We start from the raw sequence: 22049 nt of genomic DNA, 5'->3' as shown, positions 1-22049 counted from the left end.
AAAAAAACCTAATATATGCATTATTTATCATATATGCCAAAGTAAAAAACAATCCAATCGTTGTGTAGATTTCATTATTCACTATTTTTGCAAAAGTGCTATTATCTCAGTTTCACTTTTCTATGGCTGGCTGCTTTCTGCATAGCTATGTTCAATTATACTGGTGTGTCAAGATTTATTATACCCCAGATTTATTTATTTATTTATTATCATATTATACATAAAATTATACTACAAAGTTGCTTTGACTGTCTAACTGGGGTTATTTACCCCATTCTAAGACAGTTAAAAAATATATAAAAAACAGTAATCGATATATAGAAAAAATAAATAAAGGTAGTAGACATAGTGAAAATATAGTGAAAAACATAGTGAAATACATAGAGAAAAAAAACATTATAAAAAAAATTGTAAAAAACATATTTAAAAACCCAGTAAAATACGTAGTAAAAATACATAGTTAGAAACATAGTAAAAAAACATGTTTAAAAACCCAGTGAAATGCGAAGTAATTTTTTTTTACATAGTATGAGATTTAGTAAAAAAACATAATATTAAAAAACCCAGTGAAATATGCAGTCAAAGCAAAATTGCAGTAAAAGCAAAATACACAGTAAGAAACATATTTAAAACCCCAGTAAAATACGTAGTAAAAACAAAATACATAGTAAAAGACGTAGTTGAAAAAATATGTATCTAGAGCAAAAAATATATGTATAAGAAAACATAGTAAAATACACAGTAAAAAAGAAAAAACAAAGTAAAAGATGTAATAAAAAAAAATGGCATATATACATAGTAAAAAACTGATTTAAAATAAAACATGGTAAAAACAGAGTAAAAAGTAAGATATATCGGCTTTTTGTTTCCATCTCAAATGATTGTATGAATTTACCTGCGTAGCTTTGTTGAGGGTGTCCGTAAACATGGCGCGCAGTTCCGCCGACCGGCTGTACAAAAGTTCGATCTGCGGCCACCAACTGAGGCGAGACTGCTGTATTATCCTAGAACAGATCATAGTCGTGCTTATTCGGGAACGATAACAAACTATAAGTGAAACATTTTTAATCCTACCAAACAAAAAGACATCGTATTGTTTCCCGGTAAAGATAGGCAGCAGAAGACAGAACGCCACGTCAATGTCTTTGCATACAGATCCGCCTCCCTTGACAATGTAAAATGAGTGACGAGTAAGACCCAGACGGTTCATAGTAATGAGTGCCGCGTCGTAGTTAGTATATTACAAATTTATTATAACCTATCTGTCTAATAAATAGTGGGCCAGATTAATTTAAAAGGCACACATTGGGTGGATAGAGTCCTGGGTGGATAGAGTCCAAAACGGTGACATTCTATGACGGACGGAAAAAGATAAAGAGGTACTGAAGACCATTAAGAAAAGAAAACATGAGTACTTTGAGCATGTGATGAGAGGCGAACAATATAACATTTTACAAGTCATTCTACGGGGAAGGATTGAAGGAAGACACAGTGCAGGTAGAAGACGCATCTCATGGCTAAAGAACTTGTTTGACTGGTTCCATTGAATAGCTACGATGATATCCAACCTCCATCGGGGAGAGGAACAATAAGAAAAAGTAAATGAGAGTGTCTAACTTGAGAAGCGACGTGACGATGACGTAGTGGTAGGCGATGGGGCTGTTGAGGTTCAGGCAAGCCTTTAGGGCCTCGTTGTTGTGCGGCATGATCCGGAAGCAGGACACGAAGCAATCGATCATGATGTCCACCTCGTTGAAGGAGCAGAAGGACTGCGCGCGAAGGTACGGCTTGTTGGGGTTGAAAAGCAGAGCCTGGAACGAGACGGAGAAATTCAACGGTGCAAAAAGGCTATGCGACAGATGTATTTTTCATTATTTAAATTTTAAGCAAGCAGCTTAATTCTTTATTTACCGACGGGACTCCTAGGTCCCATTTAATAAAAACTCCGTGCAAACATTAGCCATTGATGAATAGGGTATTTTACAAGTCATTAGTTAAATAAGGTTAAAAATGTTATGTTTATTTAGAGCAGATTCATACGAATTTTATGATACACCTAATTATAAATGTATTCGAAAGAAGTTTTCATTTATAATTTTCAAGTTTAATAATGAGCACGTACGAAACGGCTTGAAGTTGGTATCACATCATTTTGACATCACGCGTTATGACCAAGCTTGGCACCAAAACGTCATGCGTGCCGTTTGTCCCACAGGACGCGAAACATCTTGTTATTCAAAATATGCATATTTTAAACCTTTGTAGAAAATGTATCCGACGTAGCACTGAAAAAATATTCATACCATTATCGTAATTTTTTGCTTACTTAAAAATAAAAATAATAAAAAAACATGAAAAGACCCTATTCTGAGAGAACTTGGCAGTAAAACGTACTCAAAATTACTCAATGGTAGGTCTTCCCCGAGGGGGTGAAATCCAGTCTTTTGTCTACAAACATTTGGACAAACTCAAATATTGTAATAAAACCAACTGGTCCAAGAAGAAGTTTAAAAATTGGAAAATTGTTTTCAGGCGTTGCCTAGTATGTGAAATAATTCAGTCAAATGAATCTCTTCGCAACAATAAAGGTTTCAGCTCTTTAACTTCATTAAAATCAACAAATGGAAGAATTGAAGAAATATGGATGTTCAAACCTAGGCAAAATGGTGAATGTTACAGTGTGTAAAGTGGCCACTTAAACCAGCCATTGACAGGTCATAAGCCCTGTAAATGCCTAGACTTCCATATTCCCTTCTTTAAGGTATTCTCCATTCCTGTTGTAATTTGTTCGTTCTCATTTTGATAAATCTCCCCCTTCAAGACCAGATCCGTAAAAAATCGGGCTATTAGGTGGCGAGCTCTTGACATCCTCAGCTTTAACTGGTGGTCCCCCGAGGATGCGGCTCCTTTTATGATGTAAAGCATCACATTCACATAGAACACGTATAGGTGTTTCCTTATCTGCACTGCAGAACCTACGTCTAGAAGTTTGGGAAAGGTTCATTCTAGCGCGGTGTTTGTTCAATTGCAGTGCCCTGGGCGGGCTCTAGTGATAACCCTGGCTCGATGAGGCTGAGCTTTGTTAGGTCGAAAGCAAGCCTTTGCGAGTACCCTTTTACCAGTTTCTTCGCACGGTGTTGACCGATCTGTGTAATTTAAAATACTTTCAAATAATAAAGAAGGTACCTACCTTGAGATCCACAATAATACTTTGCACAAGCGTAAAGGTGACGTTGCTCGAGTCCGAGATGTTGATGTAGGTACTGGCCTTGCAGAGTTTGACGCACGTTACGATCGCCGCTTCTGTCATCAGCTTGGAATTGGCGTGAGGACCTGTGAACATAAACCAATATAAATTATGACTCAGCTTTGCCGTCGGGAGGATCATCAGTGCGCTTGCGAAAGCTGCAGCTAATTTCCCTCGCCATCACGTCAAACTACCTTTGAGATGACCCGAATCTTCACCGGACTCGGAGATATGAGAAGTTACCTTTGTAGGTTTAAAATAAGGAATAATTACTGTTGTCCATGTGATAATATCTCCTAAGAGAGTTAACATATTAAAACAGAGATGAAGAGCATTTTAGAGAAAGTAATATAGAAGTCTAGGCATCTACAGGGCTTATGACCTGTCATTGGCAGGTTAAAGTGACTGACACACTGAGTAACATTCACAATTCTGCCCATGTTTGAACATCCACATTTCCTCAACTCTTCCATCTGTTCACTTTTGTGAAGTAAAAGAGCTGAAACCTTTATCATGCGGGTGAGATTCATCCGGCTGAACTAAGTCACCTACTAGGCATCGCCTGAAAGCAATTTTCCAATTTTTATGCTTCTTTTTTAACCAGTTAGTTAATTCAACAAATTATTTTCCCTCTCTGTTGTAACAAATTTAGATCTGAATGGACTCCCTAAGGAGGAAATCCAGTTTGTCTGCAAACATTTTAACATTCTCAAAACATTGTTTTACTAAAGTGTTTGCTTGCGTGCTGCGTATATTAATACATCTTATGCGAAAATGGTTGGAATAATCTCACACATAGAATTAAGAATAGTCCAGAAGGAGCGTAGAATCATATTTGAATGCATCGGACTGTGTCCAAAAATCCCCCTCCTCTGCCGCACTTTGGCCCACTTTCACCGCGCACATGCGTGAAGTCACCGCGTAATGTTGCCAGATCGCGAAAAATATAATCATGATAAAAAAGTAAGATGTTTAATCCGAGAGGTCCAATTTTCATTAGTTCTCTCATTAGATGGGCAAAGTAGCGTAAAAAAATTGACTACCCTGGCAACACCAACAAAATGTCCATTTTGTTTTCTTTGACAATCTGACAGATGAAAAAAGAATTTAATTTTTAAGTAATACATTTGCTACTTACACATGTGTTTGCTACTTACACATGAAATGTGATCCTAACCTGTTTCTTTAAGATCCCAGCAGTATTTCTACGCTTTAAAACGACACAACACTGCATAGTTGAATTCAAATCGGGAGTTGCATACTGAGCGACGTCTACAAAGAAACCAATGGGTCAAAATGTAAAACTACTAGTTTAAAAGTAGTTTAGTCGCCTTCTGTTTGATGCGCGTATGTGGTTTTTAGACTATTCTTAATTCTATGGGTAAAAGGCTTGCGTGCTGTGTATATTAATACATCTTAATAAAGACTCACCTAATCCTTTCTTAACAGAGTCAATAAAGTATTTCTTCTTATTGTGCTTCGGGCTGCACGGGGCCCCGCTGTCCGCATTCACTATCTCCTCCAGCACTTTCTGGAAAGTAATCCATTTATTCATATTTCGAGCATTCACTTTGTGGTCAAACATTTTACCAAATGTACTGATATATTATTTCTATATAACCACTCACCGACTTCTACATGACGACTTCAATAAAGATACAAGATTTAAAATCCTCTATACAAATAATATGTAATAATATCCAATATCCAATCATATTCGACTACTCACTGAACGACGAAATATTATCATCTGTGTCTAGTATACGAGATTTAGGTATTATACTTGACACTAAACTTTCTTTTACAATTCATATGAAACATGTTATCAATAAATCCTAAAAACTCCTTGGATTTATAAACAGAAGCACAACTGACTTTAAAAATATCAATACCCTTAAAGCTCTCTTCTGTTCCCCAGTTCGCCTGCACCTAGAGTATTCCTCTGTTATCTGGTCTCCGTATTATGATGTTCACATAAAGAATATTGAATCAGTTCAACATTGATTTTTGAGAAAGATGGGCTGGAGGTTGGGCTTATCCAGAGACCAATATATGTATAATGAGTTAGAAACTACCTTAAATATATCTTCTCTTAAAGACCGTTGAAATAAATCCGACCTAGTCCTATTTAAAATTCTCAACTCACTTTTTTTGGTGCGCCTGGACTACTGAGCTCAGTAAAATTAAATATCCCAACTAGAAACCTCAGACAAAACTTACTCTTTCATACCGATAACCATAGAACTAACTGTGGTTTTCATTCCCCTATGCCCAGAATTCTTAGGTCTGCCAACAAACATACCAGTCTTGATTTCTTTGATAACTTTGTTTGATTTGAGATATTAAAGTTATTAGATGCAATGTGTACTAGCTTCACATCAACGGAAGGGAGAGTTAAAATGGCCTCCAGAAATGAAATTGAATTGAAAAAAAATCATCGAATGAAAAACACTCATGCCGGGTTTTAGTTGCATAGCAATGTAGCCATTTCTCGTATTCTATGTGGACTTCATAGCCACACAAATAAAGAAATTTGATTTCACTTTTCCTGGAGGGATACGAGCGAATCTAGAGCTCACCGGACTCAGTACGAGCAGCATGATCTGCAGAGGCCACACGGTCACGCGCGACTTCTTGTTGTCCGCGAAGCCGTCCTGCAGCATGTCGAACAGGGCGTCGCAGCACCGGGACAGGTCCTCGCTGGGCCGGCGCTGCACCTCCCCGAACTCCTGGGGGTACGTGTCCATCCAGTTCCACACGGCCCTCTCCAGCGAGGTGGCCAGCACCATGTGCGCCGACTTCTTCAGCAGCCGGAACTTCTGGATGCTCTCTGGGAAGGGATACGAGAGTCGCGCACTAGTATAACGCGGCTATTCAATTTTTTTTACTTGAAATGAAGAGTGAACCTGACAATCTTCCGCTGCATAATAAGACGCGTTAGTTTTCAAGAGGAAAAGTTCTAAAACGAAAATAAATTTGGCTGTCAAAACAAATCTTCATTTATTTCGATGGCTTACGCCTTTGACGAAGTATAAAATAATATTGAAAAACAATTGTAATGAAACAAAACACCTGAACACAGTATAGCAAATATAGATACATGAAATGGAATCAGCAGAAAATAAGGAAATAATAAAGAAAAAATTGAATAAGAAATTATAACGAAAGTATGCAGCAAATTAACAATAAATAAAGGGTTTAAATATAAAAATTATTGAAGTAACAGAGGCAATGTATCAGAGCATAAACAGTAAAACAGTTATAACACTTAGTACATTTTTATAATTTAGAAAAGAAGTGATTAAAAAGTAATGATTTTAATTTGTATAAAGATAAATGAAATAAATCTAAGTTCCCATGTTTGTTTGCTAACATGTGGAACCGTGGAATAGGTGAGTATTTGGCATAGTTTGAACTATGCAAATCAACAACAAAAGAAGTATACACTACTACATATCTACTCACATAAAAATTCACACAATTTGAAAGTTCGGGACTGTCGAGAACATTATTGAATAACTTGGAAAGCAGCGCTAAATCTGAAATTTCCCTTCTATCACTAAAACATATTCATTTTAACTGCTTCATTAAACATTTATAGTTAGCTCCTCAATTGGAATGTTTGTTCAATTGTTGTACTGCTGATCTTTGTCTGATTTGACTGATAAGTTTGCTGACCACTGCTCTACACAGAACCCAGGCTGTTTATAGACCCGGGCGGGGAGGGGACCTGTCACGACGCAGTGACGTCAGGAGCTTGCATAGCAGTGACCCCCACCTCTAAGAATAAGAATAATACTGCTCCAAGTGATATGAATTATGTTCCACGGTACCTGTGAAGAGTCGAATCAATCGAACCATGTCCACGTTGATCCATTGTATCAATTCTATGTCTGAATAATCCGGATTCTCTTCATTGGAAGCCGACAACTCCTGCAAGTTAAAGGTAACGTTTATTTATTTGACGCTGTAATAAATTTCTCCATAATAGAAATAAAATTAATTTATTTCTCACTGGGGTGTCCAAAATGTGAAAAATGCCTTAAATTAGCTATTTAACAAAGTTAACATAATATTAACAACAAAAAAACTTCATTAATTAACCTTTAACAATAAAAAAACCAAAATATTCATAAAAAACATAACCAATTTATATAGACCAATAGAAAAAAAATTATAAACAGTACACACATTTAACCCATTTGGCTTGATCCACTCATCGATCCGTGTGCAACCCACCTCCACTATACATTTCTTAATAGAAATGTTATATTGTGAGAACTTACTTATTTATTTTATTAGGTAAACAAACAGTATGTACACATATATTGCCAATTTCTTTGTATATTAGTGTAAGAAACTCATGCACACACCAAAAATATTGTTTACACTTAATACAATAATTTAAATTATGTTCAATATAATAAATGTAGAAGATAAGAAATGAAAAAATATGATAATAATAATAATAATAATAATAAAGTTTAATGTCTGCTTCTCTCAAAATTTCTTCAATTTTTGACCTAAATTTACATACATTGTCACAAAAAATATCCCTCGGTTGGTCGCATATTGTAGGTATTGTAGATTGTTTCAAATAGTTTGTTGACGCGTTTTCAGTGTAAAACAAAAGATTTTGTCTTGTCGGTCTAGATGGCACACGGAATGGAAGTCTTTCAAGTAGGTTAAGAGAATCAATTTTATTATTTATTAATTTGAATAAAAATAACTGGTCCAACATTGTTCTTCGATTTTTAAGAGAGTTTATTCCATGGTACTGCATACTTTCAGCATGATTAGAAAAGTTGATGTTTAACCGGTAGTCGACCTGCTTAAAAAAAAATTGTTGGACCCTTTCTAGTCTATTAATACTTACACTCTATAGGTGGTAAGGTGACCAAATAGGAGTACAGTATTCTACCTGGGGACGAACAAATGTTTTGTAGAGTTTTTCATATGTCTCTGCATGTTTAAAAGGTTTTGATACTCGCATAATAAGTCCGACCATTTTATATGTTTTTTTTTAGGACTGATTCAATATGAATATTAAACATTAGTTTCGAATCAATAATAACACCTAAGTCACCTAACTTACGAATTATCCCTATGGATAATGGAAGTAGATTGTACACTTTAACCGAGTAGTAGGCCAATTCTCTTTGACCGAAGGTTGTATTTTTTATTTTTTTTGCAGCATCAGGGTGGAGTATCTAGTAACTCTTGTATTTGCAATGGAAGGTAGAGAGTAATGTTAAAGTTGTTTTATAGAAACAATATAAATATAAAACAACTTTGTTCTAAACCACTTTTTTTTTCTACCGACCGGTTTCAAAAATACACAAGCTTCTTTATCAAGGTAAACTTAAGTAATGGATTCTATCCAATTTTATTTTATATTGATACATATTAATAAAATTTATAAAATTATTATTTAGATAACAACAAATCTCGCAGCTACTGAGCGCATGGACGGTTGAAATTCTAGACCCCATTTACTAAATTTAGATATTTGATAGTTGATAACATTTACATAATATGATAGCTAACATCACAAACAGTCTTGCAGCCTCAAAACGCATCGACAAATGGAATTTCAACAACATAAGAATGATTTTAAAAAGTTAATAATAAAAAATAATTTTAAAAAACGCAATAATAATACATCGAGCAAAGAACTAGCAAGTATGGCAATGAAGTGAACATGTAACAGCACAAAAAGTAATATATAAAAAACTAAACAAAGATACCATTCCTTAACTCATTATTAAGGTTAACAAGACAATTGTTTTATTTTGGTGTGCAGTAAACAGGATCTATTGTCTTTTTCCTAGTAAATAACTGTAAAAACACTTGGTTCACATTTGGCTGTTCCCTGGGAGATGATAGTAGAAACGCATCTGTGTGCGTTGTGTAGAGTGTAGGTACCAAGGAATATATCCGCTTCTTTTTAATTTTGTTTGTTATTACTAAACGCATGTTTCCCCCTAAAATTTCTGATTATTATTATTTTACTTTGATTAAGATGTCAGATAAACTTGTGTATTACTTTTGATACTCGAGTAATTTTATGTGATACAGGAAAAAAGGTATCAATTGTATTTTAGCTACCTAGGAAACATGGAAGAAGTCAAATTTACTCGAATTATGTACTGGATCTCCAAGTTTCTCCAAGCTTTTCATCACCAGTTACGATACGATGCAAAACCCTATCTTTTTCTGCCATCAGAGCAGCTGCTCATACAGAAAAAACGCCATTCAAACTCTCGGCTTCAGTTCGTACGGCACCCTATTTCCTTGCTTTTTAATTATTCCTGATGCTTTTAAACGTTTGGCAACATTTTGTGCAATAAACTCCTAATGATTTTGCAAGTTCATTTTGCTTCTAACATGGGTCTTACCGAATAATGCTTCCATTTCTTCGTATTATTTATTTTTTTGTGCCAGTGTTGTTTATCTTCAACATCAAAATCATTATTTATTTAGTTATTTATTAATTTGAAGGACTTATGCAGTCCATTCTAACGATGGTAAATACAATTTCTTATAATAAATACGGGCACTAATAAAATAAAATACAACTAAATAAAATTAAAGCTAGGACAAAAATATTAAAATTACTACCTCAAGACAAAATCTGGTCTATCTTAGTGAATTTTTAAAACTATAAAGACTTACACCAAAAAAGTCCAGATCTTGTCTCGAGTTTACAATACGACACAAACGGGACATTGGTGCATGCGAGCCATAGTTTGCGCTGTGTTGATCGAGGAACAGCACATTATTATTTCGCAACCGGCGGATTGGAACATTGAATGTCACTTGTTCCAGTAACGAGCAATTATTAATATTAACAATTAATAATTGCTCATTATTAATAGTAACAATTATTTTTAAAGCGCCTGTTGTCTGACCATCTGTCAGGAAACAGCGACAACTAATGGAAGTCCCTAACATATTTTTATGAATAAATAAATAAAAGCAATTTTTTTTGGATGACGATAAATCTTTACAAGGTTTACCTGAAGGCGAGCGGATATTCGGTTGAAGACAGCATTGAAGAAATTAAGACTGAGAGCGAAGAGGACTTTGCTGGCGAGATGTCTCAGGGCGATCATGTGACTGTTCTCCGCTGGCACATCTAAAATAATCGTATAAAAACAGATACATAAAACAATAATATTAATAATGATCGAATCAGGTGGAGGCCCTTACTGGGACCCGGCACTTTTGAAACTGGCAGAGGAAGAATTAAAGCAGAGTGGACGCAGTAAAAATTAGAGATGGCCGTTTCAGCTATTTAAAAGAAGTACCAGTAACAGATATGAACTACACATAATATGGCCAGTTAGCCTTTCCCTTACTGTCCTAAAAACACCCGCGCGTTACGGTGCTGTGTAGTCACTACACATTTAAAAAATAAGAGATATAAAAAGGGAAAAATGGAATATTTATAGGGAATGGCTTTGATTAACCATAATTTAATTCAAAGATTATAATATTTCAAACCTAACTGCTGAAAACATAAAAAACCATCGGGTATCGATAACGACTCGGGCGAAACGTGAACCCGCGCCAACTTCCCGAGAGCTACTGAGTAGCTATATAGTACTGGACTACGTGGCTGACTGAGAATATACTTTTGATGATATTTGTAATTTTTATTCTCGATTTCCGATAAAATGCTTTTTTGTGCCTAATAAGTACTTATTATTTAATAACAAATTATTTCAGTGGATACGTAAATGTGTAATGGAGGAATACTGAAAATCTAAACCCAATATTTATTATATCTATAAAGATATTATAGTTATTAGTCGCAATGTGTACTAGCTACACATCACCGCGTACTGAGCGACATCTACAAAGAAACTATTGGGTCAATGAGTAGTTGAGTCGCCTTCTGTTTGATGTGCGTATGCGGTTTCTGGACTATTCTTAATTCTATGCTTCCACCTTAATATAATTACGACTGAATGCTAACTTCACTAATTGTTATTCTCTACGAATAACTGGCGCCCAACAAATACACCGACATCTCTCTCATCATTCATTATTTTAATTTATATTAATGACTAAATTTGTATTTTCCTTTTTCTTTAAATTTTTTAAATATATATTTTTTAATCGACTCCTTCGAGGTTGTCAAGATTTTTCATAAAAATCAAGATAAACTTACCAATAAATTGACATATCTCCCTCAACAGTAACTTGACATTCATAGCCTCGTCGAATTTAGTTGTGTCCTTGGGCTGAGAACTGAGGCACCTCTCCAAAGTGTCCAGCACGATAATGAGACTCTCGTAGTAAGACTTCTCCACTTCTGACGCGTGCGGTCGACTAACGTTCCCAGTGCAGCCTGGCTGAAACTAACACAAAAGACTCCATTTCAATAAAGAAATTTATATCAATACACCTAGTTTAAGCCGACTTCTAAAAACAGGGATCTTGTAAATATTTTTATTTATATCCCTACAGAGATGAGGTAGAATTTTTTCAAATTCAAGATTCAGGATTATGGATATTCGAGCGTTTACAGGGCTTATGACCTGTCATTGGCTGGGTTAAGTGGCCACTTTATGTAGGTACTACAACATTCCCCATTACGACCATTGGCCACTTAACCCAGCCAATGACAGGTCATAAGCCCTGTAAACGCTCGAATATTCATAATCCTGAATCTTGAATTTGAAAAAATTCTACCTCATCTCTGTAGGGATATAAATAAAAATATATACCTACTCCCGTCTTGGGAGAAAATCCAGATTTGTGTGCAGGTACACAAACCAAAAAAAATAAAAAATCTTGTAAATAAATTAAGCTTTCAAAAGAAATCTTAATCGTGATGCTGGTCTTCGGCCTTTTTGACTAATGACTCAGTCAACAACTGATAAGATGAAGATAAAACATACCAGCTCGTTGACTCTCTGCAGTATCTTAGTGAGACCAGAGATGACGAGGGAGAAACGATGGCGACTGATCTGGATGAGGCAAGCCTTGCACTGCTCCTCATTGTAGCGGGAGTGGGTGTTCTGGGGACTCTGGCGACACGGCAACTGGAAACACAATTCAATAATATTTTACAAAAGATTTTACTACGCGTGACGGTGGTGGGTGAGATTAGATCCACCTTAAAAAGTCACCATTTAGGAAATTTTTTTGAGGGTTTTTCAAAATAATTCAAATTTATTTTATTGGAAAGCTAACAGATTTTTTAATATATTACAACAGCGATAAAGAACATTTTATGGAAATCCAGGCATTTACAGAGCTTATGACCTGTCATTCGCTGGTTTAAGTGGCCACTTTACACACTATGTAACATTCACCATTCTGCCTATGTTTGAACATCTATACATTTACATATGTTTTAAAGATCGTATCCATCTCATTTTACTCTTCCCATCTTTAAAAGAAAAACACGACAAAAAGACTTGACCCATTAGCTCCATATTTATCTATGTAATATTTAGTAATCACTGTTAAAATGAAATAGGATGGAATTCATTACTTAATTATACCTCGATAAAGAAGCTTGTGTAGCTTAGAAAAAATAAAAAATAAGTGGTTAAAATCAAAGTTGTTTTGTATTCATTTTATTATAAGTAATGAATAACCACAAAGTTATTGCTTCAAAGATATACATTTATTCAATCTAACTAGCATAATAGACTTAAATTAAAACTGACAAAATCAATGTTTAGTTGACCTGTTTTCCACACCTCAAAACTGAACCGATTTTAAATTAAAATAGACTAATGACCGACGATGCAATGTCATAATTTTAGATCGAATCCAATACATCCGTAAAATGCAACTATATAAGTATTGCACATGAAATTTGAGGGTATCGTTCTGCAGTACATTCACATTGTCCCTACCATGAAGAAATGAACTACAAAGGAACGACGTCTATAAAGAGACCAGAGGACGCAGCCGACATCAGTCAGCCCGTTCAGTTAGACAACAAGTGCAGTTACTTCAACTCCTCATCACCATAACACTCACCTGACATAATTCATTATTTATTCACCGTGTAATAAATAAACATTAAAAAAAAAGAAATATTAAATTTCATTAAACACTAGCGAACCCGACAGACGTTGTCCTGCCCGAACGTTGGCAAAAGACTTTTCATTGATAAGTAGGTACCTAGATGGTAGAGGTACTTGTTTGTGATTAAATTCCAAAACTAAAAATTGTCAGTATTCAAAAAATATTGAATTTAAGTAGGTACTTGTTTATGGTTGAATTCCAAAACATGAAATAAATATTTTTTCAAATATGGCATTCTTTTTGTAAATGTCAAACTCCGGTCGTCTGGCCAACAAAGGGGTGTACTTATGTAGAAATACGATTTTTAAAAACATATTAAATTTTATATTATTTTAGTGCTACCAAAAATCCAATAAAAATAAATAAATGGGCAGAAATTATAGGGAATTTAAGGAAAGAATCTTTAAAAGAAAGTTTGTAAACATTCAAAAACAAACTTTTTTTATACACAAAAAAACATCTTTCCATTTTTTTGCAAATACATTCTCCTCGAATGCAACCCTGGTAGATCGACGAATAAAACATTCATGCTCCTAACTTCTTTTTAACAAATTCGATTGAAGATTTTAATACCTACGAACACGCACAGCGCAAAGATCTATATTTTTCTGAAAGCCGCACGTAAATCGGTTCGGCCGTTTAGAAGGAGTACGGTGACATCACACGTACAGAGGAATTATATATATAAAGATATACAGAGCATAACAAATAAAAGCGTGAAAACTCTGGGATTTCTGTTGCGAACAATCAGAGATTTTGACTCAGTTTATGTAATTAAAATTTTATATATTGCTTTAGTGCGTAGCCAACTTTAGTACAACTCGGTTATATGGTCACCATATCATGAGTACATATAAATCAAAGTATAGAAATTGAAAAAATAATATTTTCAGGCGTTGCCTAGTATGTAGGTGAAATAATTCAATTAGATGAATCTCACCCGCATAAATAAAGGTTTCAGCTCTTTAACTTCACAAACATCAACAGATGAAAGAATTGACACAGTGTGTAAAGTGGCCACTTAAACCAGCCATTGACAGGTCATAAGCCCTGTAGATGCCTAGACTTCTATATTACCTTCTCTTAAATGTTCTTCATCTCTGTTGTAATATGTAAACATATAAATAATATTGAAAAAGTTCAACATAAATTTTTACGTTTTGTTCATTTTAAATTAGGTATTTCAGTTGAACATATTAATTACTTTTACTTAAATTAATATTTAAATTTACAAACATCAAAAAAAATAAGAAAACTGAATGATTTGTTATTTTTATTTAAAATAAATAATTCAATATTTGATTGTTCCGAACTGTTGCAACTGATTAACTTGCGAGTTCCAGGCCGGGTTACCCCATTTAATAAACTATTCTATGTAAATGTATCTACAACAAACTACAGTGCACACTCGCCAATAAGGAGAATTCATTAGTTCATACATGAATATGCAAATGATGTAGATATATTTAATACAACACTTTTGAATTTTAAAAGGCAGTGTATCAATTTATTATCTTCAAATTGTAATACCTAAATAATACTATGTTGATTTCAATTGTATACCGTTTATTGACTTATATCTGTATCCTAAATTAGTATTTTTCTAACTTCTTCTAATTTTAAGATTATTTTAATACAACTTATACAAAAAAAAAAAAATTCTCCTGTTCTCCACTGCAATATACAGGGTGTTCTTTAAACCCTGTCACATCCGAAATTACGATGAACAGTATGGGCAAGAAGGCATATAAGCATATTTAAAAAAATATTTAGAACAAAGATTTTTTTTTTAAATAAAATATTTTAAAAAACAAATGGTTGCTTACTTCTGCAGGGGAGAAGTGAGGGGAGCGCGGCGCAGTATCAGACTCCCCCCTTTCCCCTCCTCGTTTCACCCCTGCAGAAGTAAGCAACCATTTGCTTTTTTTATATTTTATTTTTTTAAATTTTATTATTTTTAAAAAATATATTTTAATGTGCCAATATGTCTTCTTGCTCATAGTGTTTTCGGATGTGACAGGGTTTAAAGAACATCCTGTATGTATGTATTATTATGTATCCTTATATATTTTCTACTAATATGTAATGATTTTTTTTATTATTTTTTTTTTCTCTTCTTAATTCATTTGAATTATTTGCTCCTTTTTTGTGTAAAGTGCATATCTGTCTTCATATTTAAAAATGCACTTCTGTTCTTTCCACTTTTATACTAATATGTAGAGATGATATTTTTCTTTTTCTTCTAAAAATCATTTATATATTTTTGCTACTTCTGTGTAAAATACATGTCTGTCTTTATTTGTATATATGTATGTAAAAACATGTAAAAGCCTAAAAGGCGTTTAAATAAATAAATAAATAAAATAAATAAATAGTCCCTGGACTGGCAGCTGAAGCTTAAGACTGATCATCTTACCTTCATGTAACAAAAATGATCCAAGATACGCTGCGATTGGTGTACCAATGCAGTGCCCTATGCACCATTAAGTGCGGAAAGGGGATAATAATGAAAATATTTCAAAGTACGTTGATACGCAGTTTGCCTGAAATTTCAGGGGAGATTTATGAATGAAAATTCGTGTAATTTTCAGCATAAAACGCGTTTTGATTAACAAAATCTTGTCGGAGTGAGAACAAAAATGATTTTTTAAACAAAATCGCACATAATTGGTGTTAAAAACACTTATTATTTGCGAATTATTATAATTTCAGTATGGTATTGACATAGGTAAGTTAATACACCCGGAATAAATGTATCGCTTTTAGCTTCGGCGGCAAGATCCGCCGTTCTGACGTTTTAGGCAGTAGTATGACGTTGATCGATGAATAAAAATTAAATAGAACATTCGTTCATGCTGGAAAAGTGAATAAACAGAAGGAGAAAGTCGCAACAGGCATCTCCATTCATGTCAGGGGGTAGCAGTTATTGATTTTACGATGACAGATCGGCGGGCTCCGCAAAAGCGCAATTGACGCGAAATGCGTAATTCAAAATGTCACCTGGTCTTCGAAGCGGGCTATGAGCGAGTTGGCCCACTCGCCCGGCTTTTGGGTGCCCATGACGAGTCGTTGCGCGATTACAATTCACATTTAAACTTTTATTTTGACACAAAACACACCGACACCCTCCGCCATTTACGAGTACTGGCCATAAACAATAGTAATTAGTAATGTCAAAAATCTAGGGTAGGACCATAAACGAACGTGATATTTTTTTTAGCCTGATTTGGAATAATTTATTATTTATCATGGACGATTTATAAAATTCGTTCATTCATTAAATTTGTAACTTATATAATAACATTGTTGGAGCCAATGCGAGTGATATCTTCGACTTGAATAATAATAAAATGAAAAGGGAAATCAGCGACAGCATGCAGGCATTGTCGCCGTGGGTGAGTAGTAATTAGTAAATACAGTAAATACACAGTAAATAGTGATTAGTAAATACAGTCTGAAGATGCCCATTAGAGGATGAAAGCGCTAATTGATCAAAATAAATAAGTGGAAGTGAACCAAGTATTTTTTAAATTAATAACTTATACGTAAATATAAGTTATTACATCAAATACAATGTTATTTTTTTCATTTTATTTTTAATTTACAATGGTAAATATGTGCAAACATTTTATTTATGATTTTCCAAATTTTATTCTTCTATAATATAATTTTATTTATGACACATTACGAATATTGATAATTATAATTTTGAAATTATTTTTAGTCTAGTTTTAAGTATCTATTATATTATAACCATATTATTGTATATATGACTAAAGATTTCAATAAATAAATAAATAAAATAAAAAATATTACAATATCATTCTTCATTATGTACTAATTTTTTAATGGTAATAGATGTCTCTGGATTATGTGTAGTCTTCCTAGGAACAGATCGGGTTGTGGTCCTGTGGCTAGTGTCTCGGACTCACGTACCAAAGGTCCGTGGTTCGAATCCCACTCTACCCCAACTTAATTTATTTTCGATTTGATAATATATTTTTACTCAACACAGGTTTTGTACGCAACTCAATAAAATTAATGTAAATACTATTCAGATATTTGCTTACCTCTTCATTTTCATACTAAAATCACATTTAATAATCATATTCTGAAATTATTTGTAATTCTCAGAACCAGAAGACTGGCCGAGTTTTCTACTATAGTCCTCTCGGTGCAACCTCTGTTCGGCATCATTTCCATTGCCTCGCCACAGGACAATCCAGCTTTCTGAAGTTCCACTGCGTACATTAATACAGTTGGCGGACAGTCATTGGTCTTCTGGGATCCGAGGGTCGGTAAAAAGGGCAAGCAGGTGTTTTTTTTTGCACCACAACAGGCCAGGAGGCCCGATTACAGTGGTGAATTACAGCACAGAATACCCAGGATTGAGAAAATTCACATTTAATTTTTGCATTCTCACCGGAATCAACCCCAGAAACTTCAAAGCGCGAGTCAAATGGGTAAGAAATTTGACTCACAAATGGAGGCCACCTATGATCTGACCACCCAAACACATATGACATATTTGCGCTTATTAAAATCGGAAAATACTGCGAGGAATCGTGGTTGATAAAAATGAAAAGCAGATAACTTTTAAAACATTTTTCTTTATTTTTCATTGCTTATGGTATCGGTAAAAAATTACACTTTATTTGAAGATTTGACATTCCATTATACATATCGTCGGGTTTCTGGAACAAATTTGTAACTAACATTTTAGTTGCGAGATATTACACTTTTAAAGTTAACAGCTCAACACCCCGAATAAAACAGAGATTAGAATATTATAAAATATTATTTTTCGTATTTATAAAATACGAAATAATTTAATTTTAATTTAAACAAATCGTCGTGATCGTAGAACAACGACCCATGTGATTTTCTTCAACTTTACATGAGAGCGGATTTTTTTTTTGATACTTCATGTCACAACTTTACAAGTGCAAAAGTATATCATTTGAACGTAGTTATGCAGAAAACAGCCAGCCATAGAAAAGTGAAACTGAGATAATAGCACCTTGGTGAAAAGAGTGAATTTTTCAAATCTACTCACCAGTTGGAATGTTTTTGACTTTAAGAAATGATAAACAATGAATACATTAGTTTTATTTATATTACAAGCAAGAACCTTATTATGTAATTGACCAGTTTTAATGATTTTTAAATAACAGTGAGATTTTTCTAGTGCTGTGGGTTTTTTGCAAATTGAGAAATACCGTTTTTGTGATCGACACCATTTTCAGAAGGCAATTAATACAGTTCTTTGTATGAATGCGGCCTGGCTGCTTTTGGCAGAACATAGAATTGACCTTACTGCACCCGAAACCATAAAAATCTCATTATTTCGAAATTGTGTTCAAGACTGGCTGCTTTCTGCACAACTATGTTTATTTGATACTTGGGTTAGTGATATCTGTACCTCAGAGGCAGACAGAAGCAAATCCAAACGGTAAATGTTCAACAAAAGACCAAACTGCCGATATGTACAAAAAAATAGATCCATATTATCCGCAGAAGCAAGCAAATTGCCCTATCAATGGGTGCATTCTGACTTGCATTAGTGTGCGTGCTTCTGGGTGTGTAAAACAGTGTGTGAGATCTCGCTCTAATATAATTATTAGGAACACACAAACTGATCTCTTTCAGTATATTTGGATTATATCTGTACCTCAGAGGCAGACAGATGCAAATCCAAACGCTAAACGTTCAACAAAAGTCTAAAGAATCTACTTTCATTTATAGCATTTATTTGTATTTTCAGTATCTTAATACATTGGACCTTTCATTATAAGACTTACGTTTCTTCAAAATAAAAGGACATGATCATAAACTGGATACGAAAATCGAAATGCCATTTCATCAAATTCTGGATTTGCATCCGTCTGCCTGAGGTACAGATATACATATTATGTATATTTTTAAATCTGGAATATAAAGCATTTATGAATGTCAATGCCACATTTTCCACACATCCGTCGTTGTTCGAGACATTCCATTTATAGTTGTCAACTTGTTCCAGAAACTCGATAATATTTTCCAAATATAAAAATATGCAAAATGCGTTCGAAGGAACAAACTAACGTTGAAACATCGTATACATTATTATGATATTTACATTTAACAATACATGGCTTATATTTACAAAGCATTCGTCGGCCTAGTAAAATAAACTATACTTTTTTCTTAAGGTAAAAACTGGTGAAGCGAAATATTTGTCCAAAGAGCGGTTTCAAAAAAGTTTGTACACGGAAAGTAACAAAATGGAGGTAATAACAACACATGGTCAAGAAATAAATAAGTAATAATGTTGACGAAAGAATGACATTCCTTTACAAAATGTTTAGCTACATAAAAATATTTTTTAAATTTTTAATTTTGAATTACTGCAAAAACGGTAATTGCATTGGCCACGGTCCTAATGCGTCACGATTCATGTTAATTTTGAACTTTGTTCCTAACCGTTAAAATTTTAATAGAACATCGTCACGAATTTTGACGTCACAATTATCAATGCCAAACATGTTGCATTTTTCTAGTGACATTTTTTTAACAACAACAACAAACCATCACGCCGTTTCCCCGTACGGGTAGGTAGAGAGGATAGAACGCCACAACACTCTATCTTTGCATACAGATCTCGCTTCCTCTACATTCATACATCTTCTCATGCACGCGCGCCGATTATTCCGACTTTTGACATGTCCATCTTTAAGTATTTGTTGAATTTGGTCATGCCCTGTCTTTCTCGGTCTTCCTCTATTTCTGCATCCATCAAACATTCGCATTGTATATATTCTTAGCCGTTCTCTCGCTGTCCATTCGTTCTACATGTGCAAACCAGCGCAGAGCTCCTTTCTTGATTTTGTCGATAATGCTTGTCTCAGCCTTACATAATGTACGGATCTCAACATTTGTGCATCTATCGTACATAGTTTTTAATTTTTAAAAAAAAGTTATGTACTAAAATATTTCTCCATAATGTCCATATTGATTTTGAAAATACAATTAATTATTCTGAATCTATTTCATATATTTTTATCAGTATTCGTAGTATGTGATATTTCCCTAATATTTTATTGTATTTTAAATTTTAACCTTCGAAAAATATGAAGTGAAGTGTGTAAGGCTGAGACATGCATTATTGACAGAATCAAGAAAGGGGTGCTGCGTTGGTTTGGACATGTAGAGCGAATGGACAGCGAAAGAACGGCTAAAAGGATCTACGATGCAAATGTTGATGGATGCAGAAAACGAGGAAGACCGAGAAAGACATGGCACGATCAAGTCCATCAAATACTTGAAGATTATTATTATTATGGATAACTTATATAGCGCCATTTTCGTAACAAAATACCTCAAAGGTGCTGTACATAGTGATTCTATTAAATTTGTAATTTGATTAAAATAATTTATTTTGTTGTCACGTACTACGGATTTATTCAAATAATTTAGAGAACAAGTGGGTTTTAAGTTTTTTCCGAAACATCACTTCACTTTCACAGCCTCGCACCTCTGCTGGGAGAGCATTCCATGCCATAGGGCCTGCGACCGCAAATGCGCGTTCACTAAATTTAGTGCGCTGTTTGCGTAGAGGTATAATAACTTTTACTCTCGCCGTAGACGTAGCTGATCTAAGCGTTAGACGCCTGTCAGCTAGTTCATCTGGAATGCATAGTTCCCTTAGATATTCCAGAGCCGAGTTGTGCAGTGACTTATACATAAGCCGACAGAGTTTGTATTCGACCCTCTGTGGAAAACGTAGCCAGTGTAGTTCCCGAAGTAGTGGAGTGATATGACTGAACTTAGAGATTCCGAAAATAAGTCTCGCTGCGGCATCCAATACAGATTGTAGGCGAGTCATTTTGTTCATCGGTAGACCTGCATAGATACCAGATGGACATGTCAAAAGTAGGAATAATCGGCGTGCGTGCATGAGAAGATGTATGAATGTAGAGGAAGCGAGGTCTGTGTGCCAAGATAGTGTTATGGCGTTCTATCCTCTCTGCCTACCCCTACGGAGAAACGGCGTGATGTTTTGTTTGTTTGTTTTTGTTTTGAAAAAATATTAGGTGTTAACGTAAGTTGTCTGTTTTATTTTTTAATATTTAAAAATGAGCACAAAACAAAAAAAAATGGTAAAGGTTTGGAAAGTCAGTTTTCTACTCTACCGCATGTACAAACTTTTTTGAAAACAATACAAAATACATGGTAAAACTTTTAAAACTACAAACGTAGAACTGGTTGTTTGATCAGCAGTATACATAAATTATATGTATATTTATATATGGTATTTCTGTCTCCAGGTTTACTCGTGTTGATGGATCAGTTCTCCAAATTATTATTGTCATTAACTCGTGTAATTAACTCACAATTAAAAAATAGCAATGAAATTGTGGTAGAGTGTGTTTCGAGACCCAGATCTGTGATCCACGAGTCTGCGACACTAGCCATGGTACCACGATCCGATTCTAATTTACTAGACATATTTCTTGATCAATTAAACGGTGGAATAATTCAAAATGTGAAAAAGAGAGACGTTCGCTGAGGACCTTTTCAGAGTTGATAAGTTTCCGTTTTGATTAAAAATCTTGTTTCAATAGGTCAGTACTGATTTGTTTTAAAAGCGTTTTCTTTCTCTGTTGCAATGAATTTTGAGTAAATATTATGTTTGTCTTTAATTGTAATTCCGAAGTTGTTTTACAAAGTAATTTATATTTTAAAAAAAACATACCTATGATCAAACAAC

The 22049-nt window shown here is 34.3% G+C and overlaps 1 protein-coding gene across 1 annotated transcript in view; it reads right to left on the bottom strand.

The window, feature by feature from the left end:
- Window positions 1-16446, bottom strand: part of Nf1 (neurofibromin 1) — a 107026-nt gene extending 90580 nt beyond the window's left edge. Inside the window, exons 1-10 of the mRNA XM_088232051.1 lie at window positions 16301-16446; window positions 12157-12300; window positions 11424-11613; window positions 10267-10385; window positions 7081-7180; window positions 5827-6077; window positions 4679-4778; window positions 3191-3333; window positions 1618-1811; window positions 896-1004 (exon numbers count right to left, since the gene is read on the bottom strand). Coding sequence (XP_088088177.1) covers window positions 896-1004; window positions 1618-1811; window positions 3191-3333; window positions 4679-4778; window positions 5827-6077; window positions 7081-7180; window positions 10267-10385; window positions 11424-11613; window positions 12157-12300; window positions 16301-16360 — 1410 coding nt within the window. The 5' untranslated portion in view covers window positions 16361-16446. The remainder of the gene's footprint in view (window positions 1-895; window positions 1005-1617; window positions 1812-3190; window positions 3334-4678; window positions 4779-5826; window positions 6078-7080; window positions 7181-10266; window positions 10386-11423; window positions 11614-12156; window positions 12301-16300) is intronic.
- Between the last annotated feature and the right edge of the window lie 5603 nt (window positions 16447-22049).

This window comes from Micrasema longulum, unplaced genomic scaffold, assembly GCF_059751315.1.
Source record: "Micrasema longulum isolate JH-2025_06_02 unplaced genomic scaffold, ASM5975131v1 h1tg000941l, whole genome shotgun sequence".
Lineage (NCBI taxonomy): Eukaryota > Metazoa > Arthropoda > Insecta > Trichoptera > Brachycentridae > Micrasema > Micrasema longulum.
The sequence above is the reverse complement of the archived record's forward strand: the minus strand, read 5'-3'. Positions and strand labels throughout refer to the sequence as shown.